The 23,580-nt window shown below is 35.6% G+C and overlaps 1 protein-coding gene across 2 annotated transcripts; it reads right to left on the reverse strand.

The window, feature by feature from the left end:
- Nucleotides 1-875: 875 nt before the first annotated feature.
- Nucleotides 876-23,570, reverse strand: LOC117793863 (sodium leak channel non-selective protein). Of its 2 annotated transcripts, none has more exons than XM_034634293.1 (15): nt 22,677-23,570; nt 22,507-22,619; nt 22,335-22,445; nt 22,132-22,275; nt 20,540-22,072; nt 19,552-19,677; nt 19,123-19,461; nt 18,306-19,056; nt 17,945-18,244; nt 17,686-17,880; nt 17,380-17,566; nt 17,069-17,323; nt 16,734-17,007; nt 2,445-2,607; nt 876-2,389 (listed from the first exon to the last, which is right to left on the reverse strand). In XM_034634293.1, the coding sequence occupies exons 1-15, from the start codon at nt 23,568-23,570 to the stop codon at nt 1,622-1,624; spliced, it is 6,153 nt and encodes a 2,050-aa protein (XP_034490184.1). In that variant the 3' UTR covers nt 876-1,621. The 2 variants fall into 2 exon arrangements, with proteins under 2 accessions (XP_034490184.1, XP_034490183.1); XM_034634292.1 differs by having other exon boundaries at nt 19,123-19,488.
- Between the last annotated feature and the right edge of the window lie 10 nt (nt 23,571-23,580).

The raw sequence follows: 23,580 nt of genomic DNA on the forward strand, positions 1-23,580 counted from the left end.
AAAGTTTTATCGAGCTTCAAAAATTAAAGTCGCATAGAATCAATCGGACAAACAGACAGACGGACATTGCTATATCAAATCATCATTGCTATATCAAAATATGCCATCCTAAAATAAGGTGCGACCGTACTTGAATTCATACCGTTTCGTTCTTAAAATTTTAAGATTGCTGTGTACTAAAAATCTTGAATTAAGTATGAATCGATCTTAAATTTAGAATTCGGACTTCACATTCCTATGGCAGCTATCCGAAATAGTAGTCCGATTTTGTCCAAACTTAGTCAGAATATATAAGACCATGATAAATATATAATCTGTGAGTCTCGTAAAGATACCTCCAGAAGCAACTAAGTTATTTGTGGTTAAAATAGTTTTTGTTAAGATTGAAAAGAAGTTAAAAATTAGATCGTTTCGTACTAAAAACAAGTACGTTTTGGGATATTTCTTTTTTATTGTCGCACCTTAGAATTCTCAAGTGGTTCTAGCTAAGCAGACATGACGCTAAGGTTGGATCGCTGGTAAAATCAGCACCTATTTCGAAAGGTCGCTAACCAAGATTAAATGGTATTTAATTTCGGTATTTTGCCTAATTTTAGTACACATACTAGAGTATGTTTTAAGATTAAAGTTAATTAATTATGACAATGTTTTGTACTAAAACCAAGTACATTTTGGGTTTAGTTCAAGATTTTTGTGTACTTAAAGTAGTATGCTTACAATTTTTTCAGACTTAAGTTAAACCCAAAGCGTACTTAAAATATCCCCGAAAAATCTCATTTTAAGATTTCCGTACTTGCGAAAACCAAACTTGAAATAAAATTTTTGTTCTCAACTTTAGAAATTCCAAACTTAGACAGCTTTTGAGATCGTTTGTACTTGAAAATGTCCTGTTTAAGTACGGAAATCTTGATTTTTTTCCTGAGTGTACTTTATGGAGTCTACCACGTCTAATGCGTTACAAATTCGTGACAAAAATATAATATAAGGGTATAGAAACGGATTTAGTAGAGGTGGCATACAAAAGATAAAATATACATCATCTGCGTATGGTATCCAGAAAATACCAGGAGATCGACGGGTTCATTCAGGCAGACGGACAGGGCCAAACTGTCTGTACCCTCTTTAGTCCAAACGCTGTAAAAGCAAAAATTTGTAATGGAATGAGGGTACTTGATTTGTGTACCAAATAATTGATAAAACCCCTTTCAATAGACTTTATATGGGCATGGGTGTAATAAATAAAAATCATCTAGTATGTTATATCAACATTTTAATTACCCTGTCTCCAGCACCACTGGTATAGTCATGTCCGTCTGTCTATCCATCCGACCGCCCGTCCATGTGGGCGTCTAGATCTTAAAGACTTTAAGTGATGGAGAAACCGAAATTGGCAACCTCAACCGTTTTTAGAACATACCGTTATATATATTTTTTTTTTTTTTTGGTAATTAACATTATCTTTTATTATCTAATATTCAAATGAATCGCAACAATATTGGTTAGTCTTTCCACCTAGTTTTAGACTGTAAATAGTTCTCTCATCTAAAAGTAAAATCTCTTCGACTAATTTAGAAAAAAAACAATGTTAACAACAGTTGCATTGATCATTGATACCATTTTTCTAAACTTCATCGTCGCTGGTTTGCGTGCACAAAACCTGCTCTTGCCACCAGTCATGTACTTCATAAACCGCGTTAGCCTGATTGTTGAATGGTAACAGCTTGCCACTACCGCCAATCAGTTGACTTATCATAGCGGAGGGACTACTCAGTGTCCCGTGACGATGGTGGTGATGATCCCCATAGCTATGCATGGCAGCTGCAGCTGCGACAGTCGGATTAATTGTCGGGTAGTGAAACAGGCCAGTTTCATTGTTAACTTGAGTAAAAAACCCAGATGCCTTGTTTGTGTCGCGCTGCTTACCCATCTGGGAGATATGTGGAAGGGTGGTCATCGAGTTCTTTTTACGCTGCTGACTGCTAATATGCAGTCGTTCCTTATCGCTTAGCGTGGAGCGCTGTTGTGGATCACTTGAAGTAGGCGCCAGAAATTTTCTTCCAGCTGAACTACCTGTGGAATCACTGCGATTAAGGACATAATTGCGTTTGCCCACTACCATGACATGGCGAACACTTGAAGCGTGTGCTTCAGAGTGAGGAAGTGCTATACCGCTACTGCTAGCATCCTTTTCATCATTTTCCGTAGAGCTTAACGTTGGTGAGAAAGCATCACTAGAAGGCGGGCAGGTGCCGGCTACCGCACCACTTATCGTACTAATTGTTAATTTATCTATGACTCCACTAGCCACCTTGTCGTCTTGCATATTAGGACGCATCACAGGTTGTTCATTGGTGGCGCGAAGTCCAGCAATCAGCGAGTTTTGTTGTTTCTAAAATGAAAATAATTTGAGTAATTGAATAGATACAAATGTAATTGGAGTTTACACTGGCATTTTGTGCGCGTATTTTTTTGAGACAGCCTTCCAGCCAGGTACGTATTGTCATCTTAGCAACCTCCTCTTCTACCAGGTACTCGAATTCCTCACGCGCTAGGAGTTCCTCCAGCTGCAGTGCCTTGCGAATATCAACAGACCGATAGGATAACATGCTAAATATATATTGTTTTAAATGGTTATGATTGGTTTCGATGACCACGGTAAATACAAAGTTTTTCAACTGAAGCAAGTCGATGTTGGAAGCTTGTACTATATAATTTGTTTTGGCGTCGTCTGTCTAACCTATTGGTGACAAATCACCATGAGAATTTATACGATTGAGCAAAACTACCAAATAATAAAATCTATTGACAAAATTAATGTTCCATAGCTCAAAAATTTCGTGGTACGTCCGAAAAATCTTTATTAATTACCGTAAATGACAGGAAGCGAAACTTATATATGGTAAGCTAGATAGCAATACATCCATAAGAAGTTATTTAAATTCTCTAGGATTGTTCTTCGAAAGTTTTCTGAATTCGTAGGTCTGTTTAAATGAGCCGGAAAGTCTATATAACATAGGCCGTCGTTCAAATTTAGTAGCAGAATCATTTACAAAGGGAAGTATGAGGTGCTAAGAAGCAAACATAATGATATACATGTACATTTTTTAAATAAAACTAGGGAGCACAGTTTTTCTACAATAGGTGGCCTAACTATTTCCTAAATAAACAGTCAGTTAAGTGCCAATGTTACTTCTTTTTTATTCCAACTCGAAAGAGAGAGCAAGCTATCCTGTTGAATTATCAGTGCAGGCCATTAGGCATTTACAAATGATATCAAATTTCAAAAAAATTATTTTGGGCCGGCTTTTCATTGTCTACTTAAACCCTATATGATAGTCAATTTAGTTTTTTCCAGGAACGGTAAATAATGATTATTTTGTTGTTTTTTTTCCAATTGGAAAAGTCATTCACTTCTAGTAACTTTAAAAGAGCGTAAAATATAGTATACCAATCCTTTTCTAAAAGGGTAATCTACGCGATCTCACAATGATCTTCAAATTTATGATTTTTATTTGGCCACAATATACCTAAAATAATTTCATCGTGAGATAAGGCGACGTTTTTGGAAATTCGACTTGCGCTGAGTTCGAGGTCAAAGTTTGCATTAATTTTCCAAGACTTTATTTTTAGACCCCGTACTTAAAAAAAGTACAGGGGTCTATTGGGTTTGTTTTAAAGAATATGTGCGTAACAGGCAGAAGGAGGCGTGGCAGACCCTATAAAGTATATTCTTGATCAGCGTCAATAGCCGAGTCGATATGACAATGTCCGTCTGTCCGTATGTCCTGACGTCTGTATGAACACCTAGATCTCACAGACTATAAGAGCAAGAGACACCAAACTTAGTATGTAGGTTCCTAATTTTGGAAGCAACCGCCCACATTATAAGAGCAATTTAAAAGCTAGAGACACTAAACTTTGTATGAAGGTTCCACCTACTTGCAAGCAGATAAAGTTTGTTTTAGAATTTAGCCTAAAAATCCACTTAGAAATTTTGATATCCATATTATAAGCACAATCTAACAGCTAGAGATTCCAGAGATGTAGAGATTTTGGCTAGACGAAGCGGGAAGTCATAGATGTTTGCTGAAAATTTCACTCCGATCGGACAGTAAATAGGGAAGATATTCAAACCATAAATTTTACTGTTTGATTTGATGAGGGAAGGCAAGTAATTAAATATTGAATATCTTGATAACATGAAAATTGAGTTAACATATTATGTAACAAATTGGCGTCCGATCAGTCATGGGCTTCTGTGGCGTAGTGTGATAAGCGGAGGAAAGTCAGACAATGTTCGTGGGTTTAATTTTTATTCTTTTTCAATTAAAATTCAGTGTTTGGTCAGGATATATAAGACTGACTTTAATACATTCTCTATCAGATTGGTTGAGGTATCTCAAAAAACGAAAATGTTTTTAGTAATAAAACGTGATTTTCGACCTACCGTAAAAAACCCCCATAATTACAGATACCCAATTTTGTGAAATTTTAAGTAAAACTAGTGGGCAGGTGCTACAGTCGAGAATACTCGACTGTCGGAGGCCCCGTACTTACTTTGGCAAAAACTAATAGTGCATAAACTTAATAAATATTTACTTAACTTAAATGCATATTCTATCTGTTTGGTTACGATATCTCATTAAACAAAGAAGTTGCTCATACTAAGACTTGATTTTCGCCCGATCGGTCCTATGACAGCTGTATGATGTAGTGGTCCGATTTGAATCAGAATATATAAAACCAAGTAATAGCTTATTTTATCAGTTTGCTTTAGAAATCTCATAAAACAAAAAAGTTTTTCATACTAAGACTTGATTTTCGCCCGATCGGTCCTATGACAGCTATATGATATAGTGGTCCGATTCAACTCTTATAGTCTCTGAGATCTAGGTGTTCATACAGACGGACGGGCTGACAGACAGACGGACATTGCTATATCGACTTGGCTATTGATGCTGATCAAGAATATATATACTTTATAGGGTCTGCCACGCCTCCTGCTGCGTGTTACGCACATATTCGTTAAAACAAACCCAATAAACCCCTGTCCTTTTTTTAAGTACGGGGTCTTAATAAAAATAAATACAAAATAAACACGAAAATTTTAATTTTGCACTGTGCGCAAAAACGGTGAGCTACCACGAACATAAAAATTTATTTTTGCGCAGTGCCGAATGCCAATTTTCGTGTTTATTTTGTTAAAACAAACCCAATAAACCCCTGTATTTCTTTAAGTACGGTCTTAATATAAATAAATACAAAATAAACACGAACATAAAAATTTATTTTTGCGCAGTGCCGAATGCCAATTTTCGTGTTTATTTTGTATTCAAAAGCTGTCTGCTACATAGGTTTGGTGGTATGACACTTTATTGCTGCTGTCATCATTGAACTCTTTGTAATATAGATAAATAAATAAATAAATTGTTACACGATATGTGTGATATACCAAAAAACGCGGAGTTTTATTGACTAGAACATATTGAAATTTGATTAAAATGTCATGTGTCATTTATCAAAAATCTCCCAAATTTAAGGTAGAAAACCATATTTCACCTTTAAAATGTTACCATAGTACTTAAAAAAAGAGGTACTGTTAAAAGCTCTCAAACATACATTTTCAATGATATACGTACATGGGACATATATAGGTTGGAAACTGTGGGGGTTTCAATATTAGAGGGACTTAGCGTTTTCCGCTTAACTAGCGGGAAATTCAAAAAGTCGTAAAACAAAAGTTTCTAGATTTTTGAAGGGGAATCAATCCCCATCATTAAATCCACTCTTTTTTTTAGCGCTTTGATACAAACAGACAAGCAAACTGACTTTTAATTTTATTTGGAGAAGTCCACTAAAAATTGTAAATTTAATTATCTTTTGAGCTAGTTGTCGGAAAATAAAAATTTTTCCCAAAAGGCCCCAACGGCCCCATTAGCTGCAATCATTTAAATTTTGCACCTCCCACTTACACCCCCTTATCTCATGAAGGGTGCGAAACGCGACTAACAATATATACATCTACATATATTGTTAGCCGCCTTTCGCACCCTTCGTGCTGCCTTTGTCACTAGCGAGGACTGCCGTCCGCAGTGATCATTAAAAAAAACGTAAGGAATCAAAAATTTAAAAATCATAGCGAAAATGCAGAGATTGTAAAATTATAAGGGTCTTGGTGTTAATCATTATTTTCTATGACAATTATAAGTTGGTGTTTTTTTATTACAAAAAATAAATCATTATTTTGGAAAAATCGACCTACAAGTGCGTTTAATTCGAGGTCAAAGCTCGAGCCTATTTTGAATTTACATTTAAAAGTGATAAGCCAGGCCGCGGACTAAGTGCCTAAGTGGCGCAGAAGATGTTGTGTTAGACTCAGACGCAGGGGTCGTGAGCTCGAATGACGCTTCAATAGACGGAGAATTTAACATATGTTTATTCATGAACAACATATCTCCTCAAATATCTATTAAATGTATTTTCTTAACTTATCTGGAAGTTATTTTGTAGCTATTCATTGTATAAAATTATCTTTATGCAAAAAAATTCCATATGCAATTTCAGTCTATCATTCGACTTATCACTGCGGACGGAGAATTTATTTTCTTATGTTAAAAACAGGGACCGTAAATAAGTGTTATGTTAGCAAATTTTAACTACATAAATCAATAGGATAGAATTATGTTCGGATAACATGCAAAACATCAAAATTTCTTATTTTTGTCGTAATTAGCGATCTAAGCTAAAAACTTTTATTTCCGATAAAAAATAATAAAAATTCATTTTAGCTCTTATTTTTAATTTTTATTAAATAAGTAAAAAAAAAATAATTTTTATTTAAAAGTTGGAAAATAACACTTATTCTTGATTTTTTCAATAAAAATTTAAAATAATAATGATAATTTTTTTGAGATATCTTAATCAAGCTGATAGAATATGCATTTAACTTGGTTTTGTCCTTCCTGGCCGAAGTTCGTTCAAATCAGTTGACTATATCATATAGCTGTCATAGGGGAGCCCCCTTGTTGATTCTTATTTTAAATGTCACAAATAAGAGTTATTCAATAACATTTAAGTAAAAATCAATGCCTTTGAACCTTTTTGGTGGAAAAAGCGCCAAGTCTTTTTGGCACAAATAGAATAAGAATATTTTTAAATTTTTTTAACACACCAATTGACTCAAAAGACATTCAAATGAATTTTTTTCTTTTTTTTTCTTAAATGTTATTGAATACTTATTTGTGACATTTAAAATAAGAATAAAAAATAACACAAATTTTAAATTTTTATTGAAAAAATCAAAAATTAATGTTATTTTTCAATTTTTAAATAAAAATTATTATTTAATTATTATTTATTACTATTTTAATAAAAATAAAAAATAAGTGTTATATCGTAACTTCTAAATAAAAGTTTGGAAATAATTGTTAAGTTGCAATTTTAATTTCTAAAACTTAAAGCAGTTACCGTCCCTGGTTAAAAACTATTTGACAGAACAATGAAACACACTCTCGCTAATAAATTTGAACACAAAAAAAATTTTTGACAGCAACCAGCGCGCAGCAGCGTTGAACCTGGAAGTCATCACCCGCGAGTACGCTACTCTACTGGGCTATTCCAATGCTCATGGTAAAAAAAAAGAAAAACATATTTCGGCAGTAACCGGGTTCAAACCATGACCTCCTGCTTTTAAATCTGTTGTTTTAGTCTTAGAGCAAAGCGCCGCTTGGATACCTGTCCGAACTATCAGGTTGTCCGATTTATTAAAATTGTATAGTAATTTATTTTTGTGTTAAAGAAGTTTATTTAATAAAAGTAAAGGAAGTGCTCCCCCTTTTTACGTTTTAATTTCGAGAGCGAAGCGAGTATATTATATTTCAATATAAAAGAAAAAGCAAACTGGATCTGCGTGCACAATACAGCAGTATTATCAACAAATTTGGTAGCTCTAGTTTTAATAGTCTCTGATATTAAATCTGAGTGTAAATCTGCACTTGAACTAAGTCGCGATGTAAGTCGCAGCGTTAGAACTAGTGTGTAATAGAGCTGGGACTTTCCGATTTTTTTTCGAATTGATTGGTTTCATTTTTCTTTTTATACCCAGACCCTATTGAAAATGGTCAAAAAAGGGTATAATGTGTGTGGCAGAATGTACGTCACATGCAGCAGAGGGCGTGGCAGACCCCATAAAGTATATATATTCTTACTCAGGACTCGATTGAGCCATTTCCGTCTGTCTGTCCGACTGATTGAACACATCGATCTCAGAGACCATAAGAGCTGGGACTTCAAATTTGGTAAGTAAGTTCCTGGATACCGTACGCAGATCAAATTTTTTGTTTTTGTTTTGGATCGGACTTCTATTTCATATAGCTGCCATAGGAACGATACATCGAAAATGAAGTTTTAATATTAAAAACTTATAGGTTTTTTGAGATATCTCTGACACACTATACATCTTTGAGGGTAATATACATCCTGACCAAATTTGGTTCAAATCGGACTACTATATCATATAGCTACCATGGAGATGCTCAGTCGAAAATCAAGTTATAGTATAAAAAAGTTTATTGTTTTTTTGAGATATCTTACCAACCACATTTAAGTTGGTGTTATATATCCCAGCCAAATTTGGTTCAGATCGGTTTCCTATATCATATAGCTGCCATATGAACAATCGGTCGAAAATCAACTTTCAGTACAGAGTACCTGGGCACAGGGTATCCTACTGTCGAGCGTGCTCGACTGTATCCGCCCACTTGTGTTCTTATTTAAAGTATATTTTAGTTCGAGTTCATCATTTATACCAAAATAAAAACAAATGAAAATATTAACATAAATATAAATAAAAAAAAAACACATGAGATCCAAATTAAATCACTACAAAATGAAAGCTAGCTTAATTCGTATGACGAGAATATAGAGACTAGGCTTTGTAATAACTAAATTTAGTTCAACAATTGGTTTTTGTTACACAAACCACTAAGCAACTAACCTATAGAGTTTTCATTTAATGCAACGAAAATTACGTAAGTAACACCCGTGGACGTAATGTCTGAGGACATTTTCGTTGTATGAAATCCAAACTTTAAAGGTTACTAGGGGGCTCCACCCCCTGCTCGCTTCGCTCGCTGCTATTATACGCAGTTTATAGTTTTACCTTTTTCCCCCCTTTTTCTGTTTTACTTTCATTTTATTTTTGTAATTTTTGTCATGGACTAAAGTCTCATTTGTCCTAAAAATATTCTTAATTTTGCGGGATAGTCATTGGACTAAAGTCTAATTTGTCCTGAAAATAATCTTGTTTTGCGGGATAGTCCACAGTAGGTTAAAAAATCGATTATGTGCCATTACTATTGATTTTTAAAGACGATTCAATGTAGCCCTGTCCGTCTGTCTGTACCGTACGCAGATCAAGACTATTTTTTTTTTGTATCTGACCTCTATATTATAAAGCTGTCATGGGATCGATAGATCGAAAACTAAGATTAACCCGAATATTCCCAGCGTTACCATATGGAGCAATAGGCATTTACTAAAACTAATTTTTAAGACAACATGTAAACATTAGAATAACTTTATTATGATATTCTAGGAGTAAATTGTTGTCTCTAACTTATAAAAAGTTGATTGAAACATTCTCTTGAAGCTAGCTAATCGAAAAATGCGCTTTAAGTTACTCACTATATTCTGCAGTGCAAAATTTCAGCATTTGGCAATTCGTCGCAAGTAAATTTAAATCGTTTTACTAATTTTAGTACTGAACTATAGGCAATGCACACATCATTAGAAAGATAAAAGTGCTCTTTTCAATTATAAAAAAAAAATCGCGAAAGAAAACACTTTTTTCGGTAAATTTACGCTTATTATCTTCGTGTTACCATATGGTAACGCTGGGAAGTACAGGGTACAGGTTTTTTTCCATACATTTTACTCGTGTTTCGGTACTGTTTTGTTCATAAAATATAATTGTGCCTATGACAGCTATGTGATATAGTAAGCCGATTTGATCCAAATTTGGTCAGGATGTATAAAACCAACTTAATCGTATATTCTGTGAGTTTGGTTGAAATATCCCAGAAAACAAAAAAGTTTTCCACACTAAAGGTGAATTTAACCCCGATTGTTCCTATGACAGTTCACTGTATCTTATGATATAGTGCACCGATTTGAACCAAATTTGGTATATATATCAAGGAGGAGCCCCCCCTGTTGGATAAAGCTGTGTTTATTAGACTTTTTCGCAAATATTCGTATTTTTTAGTTTAAAAAAAAACTGTACCCTTGTATTCCCAGCGTTACCATATGGTAACGGCCGAAAAAATGGTCCTGTCGATTATCCTGACAAGGACGAATAAAAAGAATGTCATTTTCGGATTCAGCAACAAGTCCTAAAAGTTTCATGAAGAAACACGAAAAACAATTGCCCAGGACGATTCGGGTTAAGTATGATAAACTTCTTTGTTTTTGGTTTTTCCAACCAATCTGACACCATATACATTTGGCTGGTATTATACATCGTGAGCAGAAAATTGCATATTCAAATTATAAGAACAATTTGAGAGCTAGTGACACCAAACTTGGTATGTAGATACTTCTATATTGCGGGCAGATCAAGTTTGTTTCTTTTTTTTTGGTCTGACTACTATATCATATAGCGACCATAGAAACAATCGGTCGGCGTTAGTGACGAAAGCATCACGAAGGGTGCGAAAGGCGACTAACAATATATACAGCTAAGTTGGAAAATTTGCTACGACTGTCCGGTCAGGTCAGATTTATATACCGATCGAAAGGTTTAGTTCTAACTTACAAAATGGCGTACTAAAACTTTTTCTAACCAACCTGGGTCATGAGATACAGGGGTGTAAGTGGGAGGGGAAAAATTTAGGTGATTGCAGCTTATGGGGCCGTTGGGGCTTTTTGGTAAATTTTTAATTTTTTAAGAATTCTACTTAAAAATACGCGTCGATTGATACCTCAATCACCCAAATCCGATAACTGGTTCAAAAGATAAATAAATTTGAAAATTTTAGTGGACTTCTCAAAATGAAATGAAAAGTCAGTTTGTTTGTCTGTTTGCATTAAAGCGCTAAGGAAGCTTAAATGTAATGATGGGGATTTATTCCTTTTCGAAAATCTAGAAATGTTTCTTCTACGACTTTTTCAAAAAACCGCTACACTTTATTTCTAAAGTACTCAGGTAACATTTTACAGGTGAAATAAAGTTTTTAGCTTACATTTTGGCGATTTCTGAAAAAACGGCTCTAACGATTTCTGTTAAATTTTAATATGTTGTTATACGTACAATTTCGCGTTTTTTGTTAAATTTAAATGCGTTAAATTTGGGTTGAGGGGTTTGGAAGATATTACCTGTTAAGTGAATAAATACATTTTTTTATCGGTCGAAAATCACGTTTTAGTACGAAAAACTTTTTGGTTTTATGAGATATCTCAACCAAACTGATACAATATGCATTAAACTTGGTTTTATATATCCTTACCAAAGTTGGTTCAAATCGGACCACTATATCATACAGCTGTCATAGGACCGATCGGGTCAAAATTAGGTTTTAGTATGAAAAACTTATTTGTTTAATGAGAAATCTTAACCAAACTAATACAATATGCATTTAACTTGGTTTTATATATCCTGACCAAAGTTGGTTCAAATCGGACCACTATATCTTATAGCTGTTATAGGACCGATCGGTCCAATATTAAGTCTTAGTAAGAAAAACTTTTTTGTTTTACTAGATATCGTAACCAAACTAATAGAACATGCATTTAATTAAGACTTATATATCCTGACCAAAGTTATATAAGTCTGGCGAAATCCAAGTCTTAGTATGAAAAACTATTTTTTTTCATAGTAAGTACGTGGACAGTAGAGTATGCTCGGCTGTAGCAACGCGAGCAAAGCGAGCAGGGGGCGGAGCCCACTAGTTTTTCTTTATAATTAAAGAAAAAAATTTTTTTAATATGAAATACGTTCAACAACTAAATTTTTATATTTTACTATTTGCCTGCATTAATGATAAAGTTACAATGTCAAAAGCAAAAGCAATTGCAAAAATTTCTGATATCCCACAAAAAAAACCTCTAAACGAGGTAAAAGTCTAGTGACGAAAGCAATTTCTAGCCCCAAAATTTCTAATATCCAATTTTATGACGAACAAAATTCAGTTCAATCTAAAAATTTAAAATAAAAATATAAATTGATAAAAAAAAAAGCGAAAATTGGCTATCGGCACTGCGCAAAAAGTAATTTTTATGTACAAAAAAGCTCACTCTCTTTGCGCACAGTGCACAATGCAAATTTGGTGAACATCGGGTAACTATATAATATAGCTGCCATTGGAACAATTGGATAGAAATTAACTCTTAGTACGACAATTATTTTGTTTTTTGAACTATCTCAACCAAACTCACAGAATATGTCTTTTTTACTAAATGTTACACCCTGATAACATTTGGTCTAAATCGGATGACTATATAATATAGCTGCCATATGAACGTCGGTTTCAAACTTTTTTAATTTTTGCAATTTCAAAATTTTTTCTAAAAACTGATAATAATTGCATCGTACGAACGGTAAAAAACGTATAAGTCTGATTTGTATAAGAAGGTATCATGACATTTAGCAGGTTCTAATTACTGACCTATCAGAAGTAAAAAATAATAATAAACTGATAAAACACGTGCTGTATCAACCCAATTTTAGAAATAACGACTCTTTGCTCTTAAATGGCAGAAACTGCAGTTTAAATGCCTTTATTTGCACATATTTTTGTTACTTATATTTTTTTTCTTACATACAAACACGTTAATGTGATCGGGCTACAGAATATTTTATATATAAAAATTGAGTGTCCGAATTATTAGGTTGTCCGAATTAACAAGTGTCCGAAATTTTGAAATGGTACAGTAATTTAGTTTTGCGTTAAAGAAGTTTAGTCAAGACAAATATAAGAAGTGCTCCTCTTTTTCACGCATCAATTTCGCGAGCGAAGCGAACCGGGGGTTGGCAAGCGAAGCCAGCAGGGTGCGGAGCCCTCTAGTTGTTTTATTAAATTGTCAATTAAGAAAATCAGAAAGCTTTATTCCGTTAATAGAATAAAGATATTTTCTGATGGATGTGGAAGTTAATTTAAAAATAAGTATATTCTTAGAAACATTCCACAATTCGTAAAAGAATGTGGTGTAAATTGTTTCGAATGGAGTTTTTTCGCTACTTCCCATTGAAAAGGTGCGGCTAACGGTGTTGGCGCTGTTGTTAAGCGAAAAGTTTGGCAAATAGTAAAAGCACAAAATATGATATTAAGAAATGCTAAAGATTTTTTCAAAAATATAAGTGGCGTTTCATTAATTTACGTTTCCAAAAATTATGTAAAAACTGTCTCTGAAAAAAATTAAAAAAAAAATGGACTAATGTAAGATTTTTGAATAACATACATAAATATTTTTCATTTACACAATTTGGCTTGATGGAAAAGTGTAACGTCCGTAACGCAACGTCCGTAACAGACACAAAATACGATTTTGTTTAACGGATTTTATGTTTATGCAATTTTTTTTTTTGTTTTTTATGCAAAATAAACCCTGAAAAACATATGAAAGAAATTAACACTATTAAGGGAAAATTTAACCAAAAACTCAAATAACCTAGCATTAGGGTAATTCATAATAATTCATAACAATTCATTTAATATCTAAGCTTATTATTTACGAAACGACCGAACAAGTTCCCCTAGCCAAAATAATGATGAAAAACACAAATGATATAACACATTAAAGAAAATTAATTGATGATCTTGAAAAAGACGGCATTCGCCTAAAGGGTCTACACTTCCATAGCTTTAGTGAGCATTCAAATCTAATATTAATTATGATTCTTATAATTATTGTATTACTCATAGCTAACTCGGTTCTCAAAAAAATGGGTACTAGTGCCTACTAGATTCGTGACAATTATGGTACACTACTTTGAACACCTTTATCTCCGAGACTATAAGAGCTAGAGCAACAAAATTTGAAGACAATACTCCGAGGATGTTGACCTATATCAAGTTTATTTTAAAATTTAGCCACGCCCACTTCCGCCCACGTAAATGATATAAAATCTAATAACAGGAGCAATTTTAAAGCTACAGCCTTGAGACTTGGAACAGAAGTGGGGAAGTCCTGAGGTGTGCTGAAAATTAATCGATATCGGATAATAAACAGGGGAGATAATTGAGAAAATATGATATAAGGAGGACATATAATAACCTGGATCTCAGAGACTATAAGAGCTAGAGCTACGGAATTCGGTGAGAACACTGCTATGTTGGGCACGCAGATCAAGTTTGCTTTAGAATTTTGTAATTGACAAAAAACTAAAATATCCAATTACAAGCCCAATTTAATATGTAGAGGTTTCAGTTTCCAAACCATAGAAGCTACAGGTATTTATCATTGGAAAAATGTGTTTGAAGGCTTTTAGGCGTACCCTTAATCTTTTTTCTTAAGTCCGCAGGTAACATTTACAGATGAAACAAAGTTTTTTAGCTTACATTTTGGCGATTTCTGAAATAACGGCTCTAACGATTTTTATTAAATTTGAGTATGTTGTAGTATGTAAAATTTTTTTTTGGTATATGAAACAAAAACTTCGGCTGAGGGGTTTGGAAGATATTACCTGTTAACTGAATATAGACATTTTTCTATCGGTCGAAAATCACGTTTTAGTACGAAAAACTTTTTGGTTTTATGAGATATCTCAACCAAACTGATACAATATGCATTTAACTTGGTTTTATATATCCTGACCAAAGTTGGATCGAATCGGTGAACTATATCATATAGCTGTCATAGAACCGATCGGGTCAAAATTAGGTTTTAGTATGAAAAACTTGTTTGTTTAGTGAGATATTTCAACCAAATTGATGGCATTTGCATTTAATTTAGTTTTAAAAATCCTGACCGAAGTTAGTTCTTATCGGACCACTATATCATATAGCCAATCGGTCCAATATAAAGTCTTAGTATGAAAAACTTTTTTGTTTTAAGAGATATCGTAACCAAACTAATAGAATATGCATTTAAATTAGACTTATATATTCTGACCAAAGTTGGTTCTAATCGAACCACTATATCATATAGGTGTCATAGCACCGATCGGGCGAAATCCAAGTCTTAGTATGAAAAACTTTTTTTTTTCATAGTAAGTACGGGGTCTCCGACAGTAGAGTATGCTCGGCTGTAGAAACGCGAGCAAAGCGAGCAGGAGGCGAAGCCCCCTAGTTTTTCTTTATAATTAAAGAAAAACTTTTTTTTAAATATGAAATACGTTGAACAACTAAATTTATATATTTTACTATTTGCCTGCATTAATGATAATGCTACAATGTCAAAAGCAAAAGCAATTGCAAAAATTTCTGATATCCAACAAAAAAACCTCTACATGAGGTAAAAGTCTAGTGACAAAAGCAATTTCTAGCCCCAAAATTTCTGATATCCAATTTTGTGACGAACAAAATTCAGTTTAAACAAAAAAAACTTCTACACGAGGTAAAAGTCTAGTGACGAAAGCAATTTCTAGCCTCAAAATTTATGATATCCAATTTTGTGTAGAACAAAATTTAGTTTTATCTAAAAATTTTAAATAAAAATATAAATTAATAAAAAAAAAAGCGAAAATAGGCATTCGGCACTGCGCAAAAAGTAATTTTTATGTTCAAAGAAGCTCACCCTTTTTACTCACAGTGCACAACGCCAATTTTCGCTTTTTTTAAATTAATTTATATTTTTATTTAAAATTTATAGATAAAACTAAATTTTGTTCTACACAAAATTGGATATCATAAATTTTGAGGCTAGAAATTGCTTTCGTCACTAGACTTTTACCTCGTGTAGAGGTTTTTTTTGTGGCATAAAACTTACACCATAATCATTACTTTTAATAAAAAAAACAAATTAAAATAAAAAACAACTAAATATTAATCATTACTATTGATAAAAAAAATCAAAAGTGATCATTATTATTGATAAAAAAAAATCAAAAATTATTTTTTTTTTCGCTGAAAAAAAAAACTCAACTGTGATTTACGGATTCTGTGTTCGACTTTTCAGCAATATTATTGCATATCCTTATAAAGGAATCACAAAACTAAGCCCCGGTACTATTTTCGAGTTTTATTTTGAGCAAAAAGATAAAAATCATTTTTTATCATCATAGCTGATTTTTATTTTTCTTTTTGATCAATAATAATGATTATATTTGATTTTTATTTATTTTTAGATTTAAAATAATGGTGTAAGTTTTATTAAATTACTCAAAATTAACGATTATTCTTGATGAAAAACATAAAAAATTTTAATATAATCATTACCAAGTAATTATAGCCTGAGCAGATGCTTTAATGCAAAAAGTTTCTTTCGCTTATATTTTTTATGATTTTTCGAAAATCGCTAAAAATGACAATTTCGTCTTCCTTTTCATACAAAAGTTCTCTAAAATTATCACATACAAAAAATAATAAAAAATACAAGCGAAGAGATTATTGGAAAAATATTGTCTCATACTTTTATCAAAATACTTATGCCCACTATTGTAGAAAAAATTTAATAGACACTTGAACTTTTTTTAAGTATGGAATCTAATTAGAAACTCTTTATAATCACAAATACAGTTTGATTATCCATTGCAACATCGACATGCTCTTGTTGAGAAACCCTTTAGAATGACCTACTTTATAACATCGTGAAATGTTACATCTTCGCCATTATGAAGTTTGTCAAGCTCGTAGCACATGTACTTGAAAAGTAAGCGATCCTTTTGCGGATCACACTCTAAGCGACCTTTCAAAAGTCGCAAAATGAATTTTACCCTTCTTACGGGTATAACTCCACGCTGATGTATGTCGACGATGTTCCAAGTGTTTTGAAAGTTCCGTATGTCTGCATAGGACAATAAGGCATCCTCTTCATTTGAGTAAAATAAGGAAAAGTTCTCCATGATAATAGCTAAGTAAGAAATGTCGTGACAGTCTTTCAAATGCTTCAACTATATATCTATGCTTCTTACCCACTAGCAGATTAAGGACAATGTACGTAATTATCACGTAGAAAGTGCAAAAATATATTAAACTTGCAGTAAAGTTTCCACAATCAGTTTCCCAGTAATTTTCACCCAGGGTACAATATGGTGGCTGAACCATACAGTCGTGCATAATTTTATTCCAATCCTCGCCAGTAACAATGCGAAACAGCATAGCCACGCCAGTCACCGGAGATCCAAAGTTAGCACGTCTTCCTATACCTTCACCATATTTAACAGTACCTTAAAAAAATACATTAAATTTAAAAGAAAATTCTGTTAACTAACACCAGACTTACCAAATAGTATGGTTCCGGCTAACGCATAGAAAAAGACCAAAAGAAACATTCCAAAGATGATGAAGAATGACTTGCACACTGACACACCTACCGTCAGCATGAGCATTTTTAGCGTGGTATGCTTTCCAGTTATTGTAAAGAAACGCAGAATAACTACCATAAAACCGAAAAAATATGACAAATCGTTCTACAAACCATAAGATTTAGGGATAAAAAAAATAAGAAAATATCGGTGAAAAGAAAAGATATGTAGTATTATAATATTGATAAGTTTTTTTCATTATTCTATGTATATTCAAATCATACCCTAAGAATTGTTTGCAGTATAATCCAGATAACTCCGGCAACGGTTACAAGCAGATCGTATCGATTGCGTCTGGACTGCCAGTATCCGCGAGGCGTAAAGGCAATATTTTTCATGACCACCTCAATTACAAAAACAAAGGTGAGCACGGCGCTCACAATGACCAAACGTTCTGTGTGCACCTCACCCTTAATCCACTGTAAATAGGTAAAGTGGTTGGATTCAATTAAATCCATTCTACTGCCTGCTATTGAAACTCACTGTTATAGACAACAACATACTGTTGATCAACACCACCACAGCAATAACCCGCTTGAAAATAATGTGCTGAGTAATATCGTAAGTAAAGGCGCGGATCTTTCGACCATCCGGACGCGGGGGCAGGTGAAGTGGCTGAGCGATTTTAAGTCGCTTCTTTAGGTCACACCATCGACGCTGGTCGACAGTCAGCAACGCTGTGCCCTTGTTCTCTGAGTAGTTTGCAATGACAACACCCACGAAGAGAGTCAATCCTATCATGCAACCTAAAAATATGTATATGTGAATGTAGATTGCATGAATCTGAAATGAAATATGAACTTATCAGGAAGTAAAATTAAATGAGGAAGTCGATTTGAATTACCGGTCCGACAGCTTTAATAAGTACATCGCGCACATCCAACCAGCCCTTGAATGATAGTACCTCGAACAGCGTTAACATGGCATCGCCAATGTTGTCAAAATTAAAGCGACGAGGATTGGCCCAGACTCTTGGAACCAACATAGCTGGGTAGGACTCATCTGCTCCCGGTATCAGCTTCATTTTCGTCACAAAGACGCGCCGCATAAAGACACCAACACAATCCTCACGATGAAGTATTGTAGGATCATTACATCGCGCCAAACGACCTCCATAAAGCTGTACACCGTAGCTTGCAAAAATGAACATAAGCAGAATAAGTAGTGTGGATACCAACAAGATTTCTTTAAAGCCACGGCATAACTCATAAACCACTTTTCTCATATGGGGAACTAATGTAAAGATTCTTAGGGGGCGCACACAGCGAAGAATCATTAGCAGCTGAGCTGCCGAACTGGTGGGTATGTTGTGTGGCATCCAACAGAGAAACGAAGTTGATACTACATAAATGAATACGTCTAGAGCAGCAGCAACGTCCTTAATATATGCCTTGGGGGTGAAGAACAAGCCATCAGCCAGAATTTTTAAAGCAAGCTCCAGACTCATAAATATCACAAAGCCGTATTCAGCAATCTGCAGCGTGGGATGATTCATTAAACGATAGCTGGGTGTCTCAAACATCATGGAAATGCACGAGAGTGTTGTGGCAAATATCATTACCCAGTCTAGATAGGTGACCAGACCAAGGAAATTACTATAAAATTGAACGCAATAAGATAATATTTATATATGGCTAGAAAAAACGTGAATTTCGACTCACTGCAAGCTTTTGTACTGCACTTTACGCTCCTTTCCAGTAAGTGGATCCTTAAGCCTCGCATCATACCGTGCATGAACGATTTTCTGGAAAATCTTACGAAAGCGACTTTCGCGCGGAACTAGAAACAGTGGGGTGTCAAAAAACGGATGATTCTCACGTAAATCCTCCTCTCGCTGATTGCGTCGCATCTCTGCTTGCTGTCGTTTTGCTTGCAGTAACTTGATATCCAAATCGTGAGGCCTGGCTCGACCAGAATTAGCACGTGGTGCGGCCGCAATGTCACCGTTTTCCATTAGATGCTCATAGGTCTGCTTGAGTTTAATAGAGCCAGAGCGTACGCTGCGGCGTATGGAGCGTGAACCAAATCTGTGAATTGGTAGCGCACACACATCAAACGAATCATGCCACCTACGGGCAAGAGGTACTTACTTTTTTTGATCAACCCTCCAAGGCTTTGAATGTGTAATAGTTCCCTGTGATTTGAGGCCGCCTTTGGTACCTACCACTGGTAACATCGCCGAATCACCCAACATAAGACGCTGATTGTTGCTATCGCTGTATAAATGAAAAAATCTGTAATAAAATCATGTAAATTGTGCTGTTAATCAGGGCTTGATAATGCTTTGCTACTTCGTAGTTTTGTAGTTTTTCCCTTGCTACTGCTCTGACTTTGTATAGAGCAGTAGCAGAGCACATAGCATAATATTTGAATAGCATATGCTATGCTTTGCTCTCCGCTATGTTTCATATTCGAGCAGAGCAATAGCAGTTGCATAAAAATTTAACAATAAGCTATCTGTAGTTATAGCAATAGCAAAAATTTGATGCACAAAAAGTAACAGAGCAATCAATATTTTCGACTCCTGCTACTGCTGCTGCTATAGTCATAGTTTTAGTTCTACTACTCCCGTAACTACTCCCGCAGTAGTTCTCCAACATGCTCCCGTAGTTACTCTGGTAAATGCTATGAAAATTTTAAAGTCATAATTAAAATATACAAGCTTTATTCCGTCACTTCTATTTGAAGACATATAGCAGCTACGGGAGCAAGTACTAGAGCAACTCCGAGAGAATATTGAAGAGCAAATATAAGATCTACTACGAAAATTACTACGGGAGTAGTAAAACTATAGGTAAGACTATAGCAGTAGCAGTAGTCGAAAGTTTTGATTGCTCCACTACTTTTTGTGCTACAAATTTTTGCTATTGCTATAACTACACATAGCATATTGTTAAATTTTTTTGCTACTGCAATTGCTCTGCTCCAATACGAAATATAGCAGAGTGCATAGCATAGCATAGCATCTGCTACTGTTTTATGCAAAGTTAGAGGAAGTAGCAAGAGCATAGCAATTTTTGTACTGCTCCTGCTGCTTTGGAGTAGTAAAGCAAGCCCTGTTGTAAATATGTTATTTACTTAATTATATGAGTAATTGCCAGCTTTCGGAGGCTGCTTCCAGCGGCTCGCACCTTGGCAGTTTTGTTCATAATGCGCACTGGTTTCTGCTTTCGAAAAACAACATTGGACTCCCAGCATTCAGACATGGGCCGCTTGCAGTTTTCAACCAGCGACGGGTCATCTGTTTCCAATTCAATGACAAAGTGTTTCATAAAACTTTCACGCACCTTAGGCAGTATAAAGTCATTGGGAATGCGATGAAGAATCGTCATTTGTGGTGAGTCTGGGAACTTTTCGAAAATGCGCAGACGAAAGGGAAGAGTCTCTTTGATTTCAGCACTTTGCTCACGAAACTTGAGTTGTTTAAGTTTCTTGATATCCTCATCTAACTCCAGATTGTCCAAAATAACCGCCACGAAAAGACTGAGCACGATCAGTGTAACAAATAGATGATAAAGTATAAAGTATACTGCTACTAGTGGCGTCAGGGTCTTACTAGTTCGTATCATGGTCTCATCCATGACCTCTACCCACGCCTCTTGCGTGAGAATCTGAAACATGCTCATAAAGGCCTCGGGGAATGACTCAAACTTTGTAAAATCACACAAAAAGCAAAACAGTTGCATTGATATGCTCGAACTTATAATTAGTAAACACATGGTGAAGATTATCAGGGAGCCTAGTTTTTTTCCTGGTCCAAATATCTTATAAACAAATCCTTCCAGCATAGGTGAGGCCTTAATTAGTCGCACTACTCTGAGCACTTGAAAATATGTTAGTCCAGACAGATAGAAGAGAGGAACTATATGAAGTGTAGTACCCGCTGCCAGCAACAGCTCGAACTTGTGAATTGAGTGCTTATAGTAGCCACGCCAACCCAAACAATAAATTTTAAAAAGAGTTTCAAGATCGAGCAGACACGTAAAAGCTACTTCGATGTAGTAGTATTTCTCGTAGAATACATGGCGTGGTCTTCCATCATGCTTAAAAGCCATAGTAGCTGTCACAATTCCATTGGCAAGGATCACCGTCATAACTAGCATTCGGAAGTATGGAGATCGTAATATGGCATGGCAGGTCTCTGGAGCCAATCCGCCATGCTTATTGTCATCAATTGTAACCAACCTCCAGCCCGAATCGTTACCGCTGAGTATTTGAGAAGCAGCCGTTTTCTGTATGTGACCTCTAGCGCCCCACATCTGCTGGAACTGAACGCGAATTTCATTGAAGGTCTCCGTTATCACAGCTATGAAAACGTTTTTCACAAGCCATGCCAGAAAGAAAATCATAGTACTAAAGTAAAAAGCGGCACGCCAAGCCGGCAGCGAATCTATTGCCCGGTACATTATAAAAACCCAGCCCTCTTGCGATGCAGCCTGATATACTGTAAATATGCTTGTCGCAATGTCCTCGAATCCATTAAATCCAATCACATAGCTGCTCAAGAAGTCCATCTTCATACAGCGCATGCCTGGGGAGCACTGATAGCCCGAATCAGGATCCATCGAACAGAATGTGTCTGGTATGGCCAACGAGTTAATTGTTAATTTACTGTAGATAAACGTGTCGTATTAAATTTAAAATATCTGTGATTTATGCGCCAAACTTACGGTCTGCCCAAAAGATCGTACTCTGTATTGTTCATCACACAGTGATTTTTCAGCTCTCCAAAGAACTGCACTCCGAGCAGTCCATATAACGACATAAAGAACAAGAAGAAAAGAGTCACATTGTAGATTTGCTGGCTCGATCGTCTTTAAATAAAAAAACATTCTGTGAAACGATGCATTATGTGCTTGAGGTCAATACCTACTTGAAAATCTGATTGATGCGACTCTTAGGCATACTAAACTTAAGAAAAACGCGTAGAAAGCGTATCATAATTAGAGGGCGCGGTGCCCGCATTATAGATAGGTAGGAGAATCTATAAATAAAATGTATATACATATAGCTAAGACGTTCGTGCGTGAAGTATATATACTTACTTTGGCACAATTTCAAGCACTTCAAAAACTTGCAATATGATGGAGACCCACAGAAAGCTAACCATGGAAGCATCGAACTGACACCAATGATCTTTCAGATATGGTACTTCACCCTGAAAAGTATGCAAAGATTATTTTAATACCTGAGAAACAGAGCAGGACTAGCTCACATGCAAAACGCCACGAATATGCATTTTAGCAATCATTTCAGCCGTAAAGAGAACCGTTACCGCTGTATCCGAAACAAAAGTTATGTACTGCAGCGAAGGATGACGTTCAAAAGTTTTGGGCGTATTTAGTGAGACGGAAGTTAGTGAGACCAGAGCACACAAACGCATCAGCCGTCGCACCCACAACTTGTTGACCCACTCAATGTCGGCGCTCTCATTAAGCGATTCCTCCGGTCCGTAATCTGCTAGAAAGGGCTCTCCACCCTTCAGACTTTGTTTTCGGCCCAACATAATCTTATTTCCAATTCCAGTAGCGATACCCAATCCAATGGGGGGTACGCCTGTAATGGCAGCGCTGCCCACAGTGCTACTAATCCCGCCACAGATTCCCATTCCGGCGGTAGCGGTACCACCGCCCAGGCCGCTTATACCTCCCAGAATATTGAGACCACCTCCTACGCCTCCCACTGGACAGACTGTTGCTCCTGCTCCATTATTGTGGACGTTAGTCGCCGTTTGACTGCTTACGACCGCCGTCGGACCCGTCCCTATTCCCGTTGATGTTCCTCCAATTGGCTGCTGCATTCCGAAGACAGTGCCGCTGCCCGAGTTCACAATGTTCGTTTGACTGTTAAGCATGCTAGCCGCATCTTGACATGTACCCAGTCCGTTGCCAGGACTGCTAGCTGGCGATGGATGCGGGTGTTGATTCTGATGTGGATTTGGTAGTGAGTGCTGATGCTGTTGCGGTGTTAAGCAGTTTCCGCTGGAGGAGCTGGTGCTAGCCGTCGCTGGCGTCGTAATGCCGCTTGCCGAGTGAAAACTTCCACTACCTACCGTGCGTTTATTTTTTGCAGCTGCACCCAAGCGACGTATTTGTAAGCGGTCAATCATTCAAGCAGCG

Source organism: Drosophila innubila, chromosome X, assembly GCF_004354385.1.
Source record: "Drosophila innubila isolate TH190305 chromosome X, UK_Dinn_1.0, whole genome shotgun sequence".
NCBI lineage: Eukaryota > Metazoa > Arthropoda > Insecta > Diptera > Drosophilidae > Drosophila > Drosophila innubila.